The following is a 12,973-nucleotide window of genomic DNA, read 5'->3' as shown; positions in this document are numbered from 1 at the left end:
CTTCACCTTAAAAAAATAATATTAAGTAAAAATAATTTCAGTTCAGTAAAAATAAGTTCAGTTTAGTAAAATTAATTTCAGTTCGGTAAAAATAATTTCAGTTCAGTAAAATTAAGTTCAGGTCAGTAAAATTCAGTTTTCTTAAAGAAGAATTATAATTGTTAATCGGTAAGAAATAATTTCAGTTCAGCAAAAATAATTTCAGTTCAGTAAAACTAATTTAAGTTCAGTAAAATTAATTTAAGTTCAGCAAAAATAATTTCAATTCAGTAAAAATGATTTTAGTTCAGCAAAATTAAGGTGAAGAGAACGGGCTTAAGACATCTTGTAGTTTTATTTGGATACTTTGTAACTTAACTGTTTGGAAAAGGAAAATGAAATAAAATTTCAAATATTTGTAAAAAGGTATAGAGGCAAAGGATCTTGTAAATAACCATTATCACTTTCCCTCATTTGTTCCCTCTCTCCTTCATTATCTAATGATACAATAAAATTTACGTAGTTAATCCATACCCCCCCTCCTCTTCATAGTTCTCCTCCTCACCCTTTTCCATCTTCCTTTACATTTTCACACTTATATGGTTTAACAATATTTAGAACCTTTTCAACATGTACCAGGCCATTTACCTAATTCTTGATTACATACTAAAGATGGTCCTCGATTTATAGAGTATTTCATCTATCCTTTCTCTTTTCCAAAAGCCCCTCGCAATTTTTATTTCTTCACTTCACATTCTTAATTCCTATTCATTTCTCTCTTCCATATTTTCTAAGTCTTTTCTTTAATTAAACACTAAGAATGGTCTTTTGAAGTGTTTCTCATCTTTTCCTTTCTTTATTATCCTAAAACATCTCCCGGTCTCTCTCTTTCCCTTTATCTCCCCCTTAACATGGTTTTTCCCCTACTTCTTCTAATTTTAAAATGGATTTTAAAAATTATAGGTCGTACTTGCTCCCCTCTCACTTAATCCTTCCTTTATTGGCTCAAACTCTCACACTTTCTTTATTTTTTCTTTCCTATATAATCTTTCCTATCCGTCTATCCTCTAAAAATCTTTGAAAAATATAGGTTACACTTGTTCTTTTTCCGTTAGCCCCTCTCGCTCTCTCTCTCTCTCTCTCTTTTCCCCTTGGTCCCTTTCTTTTTCGGCTTCACTCTATCTTCATCTTTCTTACGACCTCCCTCTCTCGCTTTCTTTCTTTCATGGCCATTCTGTCTCTTCCTTTCCCCCTTTCTCTCTCTCGATCGACCCCCTTTCGTTCCTTTCTTTGATTATAATCTTAAAAAAATAGTCTATTTTTAATTAGGATTTTTTGTGAAAACTACCTTTTATATACAACTTTTTGTGAAAAACTACCTTTTAAAAAAAATTTCTGTAAATGACTACCTCTTTTAAAAAAAATGTTGTAAATAACTACCACTTGCCAGAATCTGGCTGTTGACTCACTTTTCCGGCGTTGACCACCTACGTGACGGTCTTTTCTCGTTTTCGACCACCCCCACCCCGTACTCCTCCCTTTCTAGCTTTCGACCACCCCTACCCCCTCGCCGTCACCTCCCCCTCCCTTGTCCAGTTTTCGACTACCCTTACACAATTCCGATTGCCACGCTTGTTGCCCCTCTGCCTCCCTTTTCCAATTTCCGGCCATCCCCCACCCCCTGCAGCGCTCTTTTTCCCTAGCCTCCTCACCCCTTCTTAAGAAAATGGAGGAAAATTCATCATTGATGTTGGAGCATCGGTGTGATCGTCAAAAACTACTTGAATTCATAATTTCTTCCTCAAATCTAATCAAACAAGTTCGTACTTCTTCTGGTCCGACACTCTCTCTTTCCAACATCAACCTTGATACTCTCAATGCTGATTATGTCCTCAATTGCGTCAACTCTGGTTTGCCTTTTATTCATTTTTGTTTTTTGAATTTTGAATTTTTGCATTTTTTGTTGTTGAATTTAAGCGTTAATTTTTCTTTTGAATTTGTTTTGTAGGTGGTGTTTCGGATGTTGCTGAAGCGACTAATAGTTATTATCATGAGTTGGAGTACCCCCACTTCCATTATTTCCGGCAGCCCTTTCCTTGCAAACCTCCCTTTTACTGCTCATCATTTCCCCCGAACACCTCGAAACCCTTCCCCTTTCCCTCAATTCTTGATTTTCAGCCACCCCTCAAATAAATTATCAATTTCCGGCCAAATTTCATCCCACCCACGCACATCTCACCCTTGAAATCCCACCCACCCTCCTTTGACCCCCTCAAAAACCAGAACTCTTCCCTTCCTTTCCTCAATTGAGGAAATTATTGATGTTGCTGTTTGAGGGTCGCGAAATTGCGGAGCGATTGAGGGCTTGTGTTGGATTCGACGGGGTGGAGGCGGTTTCAAGTGGGGTTGGGTTGGTTTTAGGATATGTGAGGGCGGTTGTAAGGGAGTTTTGAGGTGGATTGAGGTGTTGTGGTGGTGGGGCGGTGGTGAAGATGGCGGCAATGCTGGTGGTGCATGCATGGGAAAAAAGAAAAAAAAAATTAAAGGTCATGTGACCGGCACGTGGGTGGTCAACGCCGGAAAAGTGAGTCAACGGCCAGATTCCGGCAAGTGGTAGTCATTTACAACATTTTTTTATAAAAGAGGTAGTCATTTATAATAATTGTTTTAAAAGGTAGTTTTTCACAAAAAGTTGTATATAAAAGGTAGTTTTTCACAAAAATCCTTTTAATTAAAGTGTTTTTCATCTTTATCCTTCCTTGAATCCCCTCCTTGTTTTTCTTTCTTTATTTTCACATTCCTAATTTCTCTCATTTATCTCCTTTGTGGCGGTTGTGTCTCTTACAATTAGTGTGTGATCCCCGAATTTGGTAATTTCTAATTTATTGTAATTATATATTAGATGATATCATGTGGTTTAATTCGATTATTAATATTGTAGTAGTGCGCGGTTCCCCAATTATTGGTGACATTTAATTCATTATAATTACAAAAAAAAAAGTATAATTACTAAATTGTTGGAAAGATTTGAGTTGTAGTTTCTTATGCTTTAATTATAGGAAAAATGGAAACTAATAATCCCACCTTTGCTTGGGAGGAGAGTGGTTTCCGGTGGTCTGGGTTGGGAAGGGGGTGGGTAACGTTACCGGCGGCTTAAAGCCGTGCGTATGGGGTGGGGATGCGGTGTTGGTGATGGTGGTGTTTGGGTGGCCGCAGATTTTTTCTTTTTCATTTTTTTAAATTTTTTTTAAATATCCAATATTATTATAACACGTGGCAGTGTGGACCCACTTAACGGATTCTTGGACGGAATCTATTAAGTGGTGGTAAAATCAAATTTTTGAAGATTTTTGTGGTGTTAAAATTAATTTTTTTTTATGGAGGTGTTAAAAACCATTTTTGTGTTTTTTCCAAGTGTTAAAATCTAAAATAACCTAAAAATAATTTCAGTTCAGTAAAAATAAGTAAAATTCAATTTTCTTAAAGAAGAATTATTATAGAAAATCAGTAAAAATAATTTCAGTTCAGCAAAAATTATTTCAGTTCAGTAAAACTAATTTAAGTTTAGTAAAAATAATTTAAGTTCAGCAAAAATAATTTCAATTCAATAAATTTTTTTTTTTGCAGTTTAACAAAATTAAGGTGAAGAGAACGGGGCCTATCTCTCTCCCTCTTTATCACTCAATCTCTTTCTCGGCCACTTTCTTTCTTTATCGCTCTATTTCTTCTCTTTTGACCTTTTCTCTCTCACCTGGCCCTATTTCTCTTTCTTTCCTTCTTTCTATCTTACTCTCCAACCTTCCCTCTTTTTTCTTTCTCTATCTTTTACCGGCCCCTTTCCCCTCTCTCCTCTTTCTCTCTCTCATCACCTTCTCCTCCTTTTTTTTTCTCTCACATTCTCTCTTGCCCATCTCTTTCTCAACCCCTTTCCTTTCTCAACATGACCTCTCTCTCTCTTTCGACATGTCATCTCTATCTTTCATTACTCCTCTTTAATTCCTTTTTTTTTTTCTTGATTTCCTCTCATTAGGTTCCTCTCACTCTCTTTCTCTCTCCCATTCTCTTCTTTCTCTATCTATCTTTTTCTCCTACTCCTTTTCTCTCCATTTCATTCTCCTACTGTATCTTCCTCTTTTTCTCCCTCTCTTCTTCCCTCGTCTTTTGCTCTCTCCCCCTCCTCCTGCTTTCCTCCCTATCCTCTCACTCACTCTCTCTCTATTTTAACAATTAACTTTTATGGTTTTACAAAATGTAAAACTAAAGTATTATTTACTACTCCTTGATTACATACTAATAAGATGCTCTCTCTCTCTCTCTTTCTCTCTCTCTCTCCTCATTTTCACTTTCTCCCCTTAATCTTTTTATCTTTTTCCCTCTCTTGTTCCCCATTCCCTCTCCGTATGTTTCCTTTCCATCCCCCTCTCTAAAACTATATAGTATAAGGTCGTATAAAATTAAAATAAAAACACGTATTCATAAAACTAACACGATTTTACCATAGTTTTGAGTTTTAATTTTAAGGTGCTTCTAAGCAGTTCACTTTCTCATGATTGATGAACACGTGTGTTGTATGTGGTACCAAGGTATTACTAAATTTTTAATGTGTAACGACTCGTTTTAAGTGTGATTAGTAATCGTGAGATTTTTTGGTGGTAATTGGAACTTATAATTGTAGGCATGGTAAATGAAAATGCAGCAATTTTTGTAATGGAAATGAAGGGGGAAAAAAATGCATAGACATTTACTTCAATACCCAATTTTAACATTTCTACAATACTGTTCTAGACACGTAAAGCTGAATGATACATCCAAATCAGAGGCAAACTTTTATACTCAATATTATTAATACCTATAAACAAAAGATATGTTTGGTTTTAATAAACTTGATGCTTCTAATTCTTTTACCATCATATCAGCAAAGAAAGAAAGAAAGTACAAAATATTGTAAAATGACATCAGCAAAGCAATAACATCAGAAATGTTCTTACTGCACTAATCAATCGATACAATTTTAAATACATTTAACTTAAAAAAAGACCATCAAAGTCGATTAAAACAATGACAAATAATTCCCAACTGCAATATAATCCAAGGCAAGAACTACATTTAGAATAGTTTACCAACTTGAATTAATCTCTGAGAAACCATGTAATATTTAATGGTTTTACAAATAACTGGCCATAATTAGAGTTTAAACATGTAAAACACCATAGATGACGAGAGCACCATGGTTCCGCCGCCTGCAACAACTCCCTTAAATAGCTTGTTATCTTTCGTAGCCACAGCTGGAGAATCCATTGCTATGATTTTTCTGTAAAATTAATCAGTTGAGTCAATTGCATATCACCATCATCTTCTCTCCTCTTCTGTTCCAGGCTTGCAGCTGTTTCTCTTGCACAACTATAAGTAGTATTTATTTAAGAGTTGTAATAAGCTTATATGTTTTTTTATTGTAAAATTGTGTTTTTCCAGGAGCGTATGATTGGGTGCATTTAACCATTTGCAACCACCCATGTAGCCCATCAACATGTGTATTTGTAATGTAAATATGCTTCTTTGATCAATAAACTAATACAGGGTATTACCCTTTATATAGAGTAATTTTCAATATAATTACAAGTTTCAACAATCTACCAACTCTTTAAAAATCTAGATATCAAGTTTTTTTTTTTTAATGATCCGTGTCCTATTCAATTAACTATTTCAATTTCAAAATCTTCACTTGGCTAGCCCTCGCATTTCCATTTCAAATAATTAGATAGATAAAATTAAAAAAAATATCATTTGTTTAGAGTAATTTAATTTATTTAGATTATGTATATATGAAATATTTACAATAATTGCATAAGATACATACACCTTAGCTTTACTTTTGTTGCACCAAATAGATGTATTTGTTTAAACTAAATGTCTCCTAGAATTATAATTAACTACCAAAAATGTCTTCTTGATGGATCTTATGGACATAAGAATCCACCTTAGTTTCTTGTATTGGTGTTAAGAAACTACTTCGACCACAATTTTTATATATAAATATGATACTTTTATTATTTAATAATATTGTATCGGATCATATATTATACACTTATTCTTAATTAAAGCTTCTATTTTCTTTTCTTAGAAATAATAAAGCTTCTACTCTCATTTTGTATCTTTTAATAATGCATATGTCAATGTCAAAGGATCGAAGATTTAGTTAAGTCCGAACTACTACCAAATAATTTTAATCTAAGTGGTGTCCCTTATTTTGTTTTGAAATCCCTTATTTTGTTGTAGAGAATCATTGTTTTTACCAAATAATTTTAATCTAAATGGTGTCTGATTATCCATCAAGTATCTATTCTCACATCATCAACATGGCATACAACTCATAATTAAGGATATCTGACAAAATTTACAAAATAGATAACCAGTGCCATTTTGTAAATTTAATATTAGCTAACAAGTGACGTAATATATGCATAATGTTAATTTCTATAACGGAGATCAATGACTTGATAATAACAATTTACTAAAGCAACTCACATCACAAATTCTTATGGTATAAATGATGTACGTAATAAAACAAAAGTAAAACATAAATTATCTTACTTTGTGACAATGTCCAGAAGGGTTTTAAGTCAACTTTGCTTCAAGTAAGAATAAGAACAATATAAAAGAGAAATGATGTAATGTATACCTGCTCGAACTGACATCATTTCTTAGTTTTACTAATCTCTCCCCTGCATCTTGATTCACTATATTGATTTCAGCTTCTCTCCGGCGAAAATACAGATGGACAGCTCTAGTTAAAGCAAAGTCTTTAAGAAAAACTCTATAGCTTACAAAATAAAGACAGACAACTATGTTTATATTAAAGAAAAACATATGGGCAAAAAGAGCAGGATAATCGACCTCATTATAGCATAATTTTGAGATTTATCCTATATAAATGCCATATTATATTCTATATCACCTACTCACATATCAGGTTATGTAACTAAACTTGTAACAGCTTGCGAATAAACCCAAATTGTCACTGCTTACCTTTTATTTCAAATACATAAATTTTTTTTGGGAGGGAGGATACAACACTGAAGTCAGAGATATAAAAATATCAAAGAAACTAACCAGAAGTTTCTCAGCTTCTGCATATTTTCTTTTTGAGCCTTAGCTGCATAACTTTAGCAGCGAGTTGATTATACAGATTGAGAACAAGACAAGCAGAAGACATTGTTAATTAAGGGTAAAATAAAATAAAAACACGCTAGTTTTTACACAGAAATTTGTTAAGACTTTACCAGACTTGCTGGTGAAGAAGTGAATAGACCTGGCAGGCATCTGACGGAGATATAGCCCTTCTTCCAAGCCTTGTGAGCAACTCAGCAGCTTTAAGACATAGTTCTTTGCCTTTTAGATCTTCTGTAACTTAGAGAATCTATAAAAATATCAAATTGGAGTTACATGATGAGGTTCTGTCTACGGTTGCTGTCTTGCTGAGGAGGTGCAAGAGGTTCTGTCTTTGGTTGCTGAGGTGGAATCAGAGGGTCTGCGGTTCTACCTTTGGTTGCTCTGGTGGAGTCGGAGGTTCTGCCTTTAGTTGCTCAGGTTTTGTAACTTGGTGCCTCCTTTGAACCACCTAAGTATTCTCAATGCTACTTGGGTCTCTGACAAACGGCAAGAACGAATGAATTGCTTGCATGCAGTCATTACCTATTTCAGGGCACATTTCAATTAATAAGACTGTCAAATTCGGACAATATTCAGCAATAGCAATTAAAATGTTGTCGATAATAGGACACTGGTTTAAGTCAATATATGGGTTTCATTCTAATAGAAAAAAGAATAAATACAAAATCAATCCCAGAAATTAACAATAATTAATAAATTGAGAATATAAATACAAGCAATGCAAATTCATAAATACCAAAACAAAGAAAACAGAATAAACACAAAAAAAAAAAAAAAAAAAAAAAAAAAAAAAAAAAGAAAAACAGAAAAATTAAATCAATATTGTAAATTAACACCAACAAATTAAACTGAGAACATAAATCACATTCAATGCAAATTCATAGAAATCAAAGCAATTAAAAAGGAGAAAAAGCGAACTAAAGACAGGTAGTCAAAACAGGTATACATTATACTTTTAAAAAGGAAAAATCAGAATACTAACATTAGAAAAAATCATATAATATGTGAAAAATAAGCAATCAAATGAACTAAAAAAAAATATCTTGCTAACAAGCGTCACAGGGCGTTAGATAAGGAATAATTATATTGGTTGAAATAGTATTAACTTAGGAATGCATAACAAAATTAAATCACGCGTCATTCGGTGTAATTAATGTAAGTTTTACTCTAATATTTCCACTTTGATTCTCTTATCTAACGCCCCGAGGACGCTCATTAGCTTTTATTAAAAAAAAACGAAAGAAAGAAAATGGAGCTTGCCGTTGCTACTTGCTTGTGACATTTCAGACTGACAATGCTCCTTCTCTCTTTCCCTTCTTTCTCTCGCATTGTTACCGTCACATTTTCCCTATCTCCCTCTAACCCTTTTCTTCCCTCATCATCAGCTCCTCTCTAACCTCCTCTTGCTCTTATTCTTCTCTCCTATTCATTCTTCTATTGTGGTCTTGACAATTCAGTTTTCCTACTTGCCCCCTCACTCTTCGTCACTCCTTTTTTATATCGCTCCTCTCATTTGTCTTATAATTATATGGTCATGGTTATTAAGATATTCTCTTTTTAATAATTTATATTTCTGTCATGTCATTGAAAAGATATGTTCTGTAACGGTTTCCTAAAAGAGCTGTAATTTTCTTGACTCTTCTTTGCCTTGTATCCTTGAGGACCTCGATTTCTCTATATCATCTTAGCCATCACCTATAACCCTTCTCTCTCTCTCTCTCTCTCTCTCTCTCTCTCTCTCTTCCTTATCCCCCTCTCACTCCTTCATTCTCTCACCTTTCCCCTTTCTCTGGCTTCTTATGCTTCTCTACACCCCCTCTCTCTCTTTAATGGTTTTAACAATTTTAGTAATCGTAGTATGTGTTAGCCTTTTGTCATACAGAAGAAGAGAACAAAACATGAACTAAATAAATCCACTGCACGCATCTGGTGACTCTCACATAATTGCTCGGGTGCTTGCTAACCCAAACTCCCACGGTCCAACTGCCTGCAATTTAAAGTCAAGCCACTCTTAGGTATAGGTGGCATACAGATTTATTCCAAACTAATATTACATAATCATGGAGTATAATATATTCAAGTACTTTGTATAAAACTAAGATTTATAAGTCAATACTTTACAAAATTATAAATAAGATACTAATGAGATTTATAACAAATTGATATTAGAGTATCAATACTATTAGTATCAGATCAAGAATTTGAGATAAGGGGTCAATACCTCAATAGATTTTATTATAACACAAAATAGTTGAATTTTGCCAATGGTTGAGTATTACTTTGTAAAGTTTGGCTGTTTAACAGTAGTATTAAAACCAAGATACTTGTAGTTGATTTTGGCGGATTAAAAGTAAATAATAAAAAATTCTTTCCAAAAAGAAAAGTAGGCTTTACATCAAACACGCACACCAAAACATAAAAGCACAAAATAACAAACACAAGCTTTGCAAAGACAAAATCATAATAAACTAACATTGTATAGAATCTAAATACTAATTCGTAGCCAAAATAGCAAATAACTGTTCAAAGAGCACAGTTGCCAAACACTAAGAAATGGACCAAGAAATGAAGAATAAGATCTCTGTGTCAAAGTCACCTACATATAGAGGCAAAAAAAAACACATTTCTAAAATCAATAACAGATTAGAGCAGAGAGTTTCCCACAAAATGTAATAAGTACCATACATATAAAACTGAAGGCACGAGATAACCAAGCTCTATAGCACCATCCTTAAGAAAATTACATATGACATACCCAGACAAACCATGTGACAAAACCAAATAACGACTAGACCACACAAATTACCCTAATAAAACCCACCGCCAACCATGCCAAGCTTACCACTATCTTATAGCTCTGTTGATTAGCGTAATTTGTAATGTAACACAAGCCATATATCTTATAACCAGCATAAATAAGCAAATGCAAAAATCACTAAGAAACAACAAACAAGAACTAATACTTTGTAACGTAGTTAACCACACAAACTACAATAGAATTTTACATCTTTTGGGAATTTTTTTCCCCTTACATGTACCTTTATCCCCAATTCAAAGCACTTATGTAAAAAATCGAAAATTATTAACAAAATAGGTTTTTCTCATTTTATATTATGTGCCATCACCCTAGTCATCCAAGATTCCCAAATTCATGAAAGTAGCAAAACTTTTATAGATATAAATAAGGCATGGTAAAGGCTTGAAATTTTAAGATAGCAAAAACATAACTTAATATGCACAAATCCATTTCTTAATTAATTTGAACGGTGAGGCTGCACATTCTGAGGTTGATATTCTGCAGCACACCCCATAAGAGGGTGAAGAGCTTGAACTCTTTCCTCCTCCTCGATCTCCTCTTTTGCTCTGAAATCTAACAAAGCATTTAGCAGACCAAAATACGAAGTATGATCATTTTCATAATCAGCTTACCTGTCGAAATCAGCTGTCCTTGCCCCAGGATCAATCTCATGCCTAAATTTTTTTACTTTACTTTGCTTCAAAATGACAGCTAAAATGTAGCAAAACTCATCCTCCCAATTTTGTACATAATTCTAGAAAGGAAAAAAACACATATTCAGAACAGAATATTTATTTTGATGCCCCGTGAGCATTGATTGTGTTCAATCAAAATACAAAGTAGCAAAAATCCTACAAAATTGAGAAAAGCATAAACACAGAAAGCAGCAGCTCATAATCCACGGATATTGTTTAAAGCCCACATGCACCCACACTGGAATTAACCAAAAAAAATAGTGCAGAGAGTACTAAATTATCTTAAAATACTTCTTATTACTACCATTTCCCCGGAAGAAAGTCAGACTAATCACATAAAGTATCGATTTAGTGACATTTTTCACAGTGATAAGCTTATGGGTGATCACATCACTATTGCTCAAGGAGGACAAAGCTAAGAAAAGTTCCTAATTAATAGAATTTTTGCCAATAATGAACATCAAACACGTCTTAAAAAGCAAATGGCTTCCAGTTGGAAGCAGGATCGTAAGAGACTTCCCACAGCCCTTTCGGTTCGGGCTTATTCTGTCCCTACAAATTGTGAAGGATTTGAACATTTAACACTGAAAGACTGGATAGAAAATACACATACTCGCATAGATACAAACACTTAGCTAAGTGGTTAATGCAAGAAAGAAGGCATACCTCTGCTAATGCATGGGCAGCTAACTTCAACAACCTTCCAAATGGTGTCTTTAGAGGCTTATTCACTTTAATTATCTTTCTCAGGTCTTCCTGCATCCAGTGACAAATATCAGTACATATATAAAATTTGCCTTCAAATGGCTCAAGCATTTGTCAGACTTGTCTACACAACAATGAACAAATAATTGATATTGTTCTGTAATCATCCATTATTTGCAGCCACTTAACAAAAGTTACCGTGAATTCACAAAAGATTAAATAAATAAACACAAGCTGAGCCAAACTTGTCCTTCGCTACAAGAGAAACATACCTAGTTTGTTTTACAAAAACTAAATTTTCTACTCCCTTGGTTCCAAAATTGAAAAAACAATTCCAAAATCAAAGAACATCTCAAATCCAAAAATATAAGGATTATAGATGCAACCACAATCTCATGTTCAAGTACTTCAAAAGACAGTTGAGTGCTTAATTGTCTGAGTTATATGTTATTACTATGCAAATAGTATAATCTAAGTATATTTCCATTCGCATCGGACTAAAAATACATACGCAATGATTTAAATTGCCTCACTCAACATGATCACAACAACCTCGTTTATATTACAAATTCAGCAAGTCTAGGGCATTCATACAATTATGTCAACTAATTGACAATTATAATCAACAATCAACCGACAAAATTCCCAAATTCGACAAAATCAACTAAAATTCAAGTCAGAAATAAGAACATAACTTCAACACACACAAATATAGTTCTTATACCCCTCTAAGGCGAGCCAAAATCGCTTCCCTCATCGCCGCCTCGTCATCGCTTTCATACAAAACCAAAACGAGCGATCAACAACAAACAATTAAATAAACAAGAAACCCTAATTAATACTAAAAATTCAAGAATCAAACCAACAAACCTTCTCAAATTCCCGAGTCTTCTGAAAATCAATAGCAGAAGGTCCCGCCATAGAAATCGGCGTTGTCACTCCAAGTTGCTTCACCAATCCTTCTGTACTCCCCATCCTTCTTCACTCAACAAAATTCTCTCAAAATTTCACCCAAATTCCTAAGAACAAACCCTAAATTCTCAATGATCTACCCTCACAACTAGGGATGTCCATAATTCGGATTAAAACCGAAATCCAATTCAATCCAAACTGAATTATCAATTCGGATCGGATCCAAACTTTAAATCGGATTGGATTGGATTGAGATTTTTGTAAAATTCGGATTTTCGGATTGGATTGGATTGACCCTAATTGGATCCAAACCAAACCGAAAATCGAATTGTAAAATTAAGCAACGACTAATATGTTGACTTATTGTTTAGTTACGGTGTTGCTATTGAACGCTAAAATTTGGTGATGCCATGTAGTTAGTTGCTGATATTATGTGCATAGTGTTGTTGTAAACTTGTAATGGTGATGACTTGTAGTTATTCTAGCTAAGTAATAATTAATATTGACTTGATGATGAATAATTATCACTATTTTCAAGACTTGTATTATTTTAAGGCTTGATTGGACAAATGGTATTTTTATTATTGTTTTTTTTTTGTAGTTATCGTATTGGACGCTAAAAATTAACGTATTATAATTCGGATTTTCGGATCAGATCCAAACAACGGAATTTTAATTCGGATCGGATTGGATTGGGAGAGTAATTCGGATCGGA

At 33.8% G+C, this 12,973-nt stretch overlaps 2 protein-coding genes across 16 annotated transcripts; one reads left to right on the top strand and one right to left on the bottom strand.

Annotated features, from left to right (window-relative positions):
- The first annotated feature begins 1,353 nt into the window (after window positions 1–1,353).
- Window positions 1,354–2,943, top strand: LOC110737272. The gene is made up of 2 exons (XM_021917618.1): window positions 1,354–1,889; window positions 1,988–2,943. The coding sequence occupies exons 1-2, from the start codon at window positions 1,706–1,708 to the stop codon at window positions 2,170–2,172; spliced, it is 369 nt and encodes a 122-aa protein (XP_021773310.1). The 5' UTR covers window positions 1,354–1,705; the 3' UTR covers window positions 2,173–2,943.
- Window positions 2,944–5,029: 2,086 nt separating this feature from the next.
- On the bottom strand, window positions 5,030–12,973 carry LOC110737288. 15 transcript variants are annotated; one of them, XR_002514359.1, is made up of 7 exons: window positions 12,217–12,959; window positions 12,071–12,119; window positions 11,308–11,397; window positions 9,090–10,700; window positions 7,260–7,671; window positions 7,090–7,140; window positions 5,030–6,763 (listed from the first exon to the last, which is right to left on the bottom strand). XR_002514359.1 is itself a non-coding variant. In XM_021917639.1 (6 exons), exons 2-5 carry the CDS (start codon window positions 12,101–12,103, stop codon window positions 10,404–10,406), a joined length of 354 nt encoding a protein of 117 aa, XP_021773331.1. In that variant the 5' UTR covers window positions 12,104–12,119; window positions 12,217–12,950; the 3' UTR covers window positions 5,030–7,671; window positions 10,378–10,403. The 15 variants fall into 15 exon arrangements, 3 of the variants coding, with proteins under 3 accessions (XP_021773331.1, XP_021773332.1, XP_021773330.1); XR_002514360.1 differs by having other exon boundaries at window positions 5,030–5,379; window positions 6,659–6,731; window positions 7,090–7,671; window positions 12,217–12,958; XR_002514362.1 differs by having other exon boundaries at window positions 5,030–6,731; window positions 12,217–12,958.

Source organism: Chenopodium quinoa, unplaced genomic scaffold (genome assembly GCF_001683475.1).
Source record: "Chenopodium quinoa cultivar QQ74 unplaced genomic scaffold, ASM168347v1, whole genome shotgun sequence".
NCBI classification, from domain to species: domain Eukaryota; kingdom Viridiplantae; phylum Streptophyta; class Magnoliopsida; order Caryophyllales; family Amaranthaceae; genus Chenopodium; species Chenopodium quinoa.
This window is presented reverse-complemented; position numbering and strand designations above follow the sequence as displayed.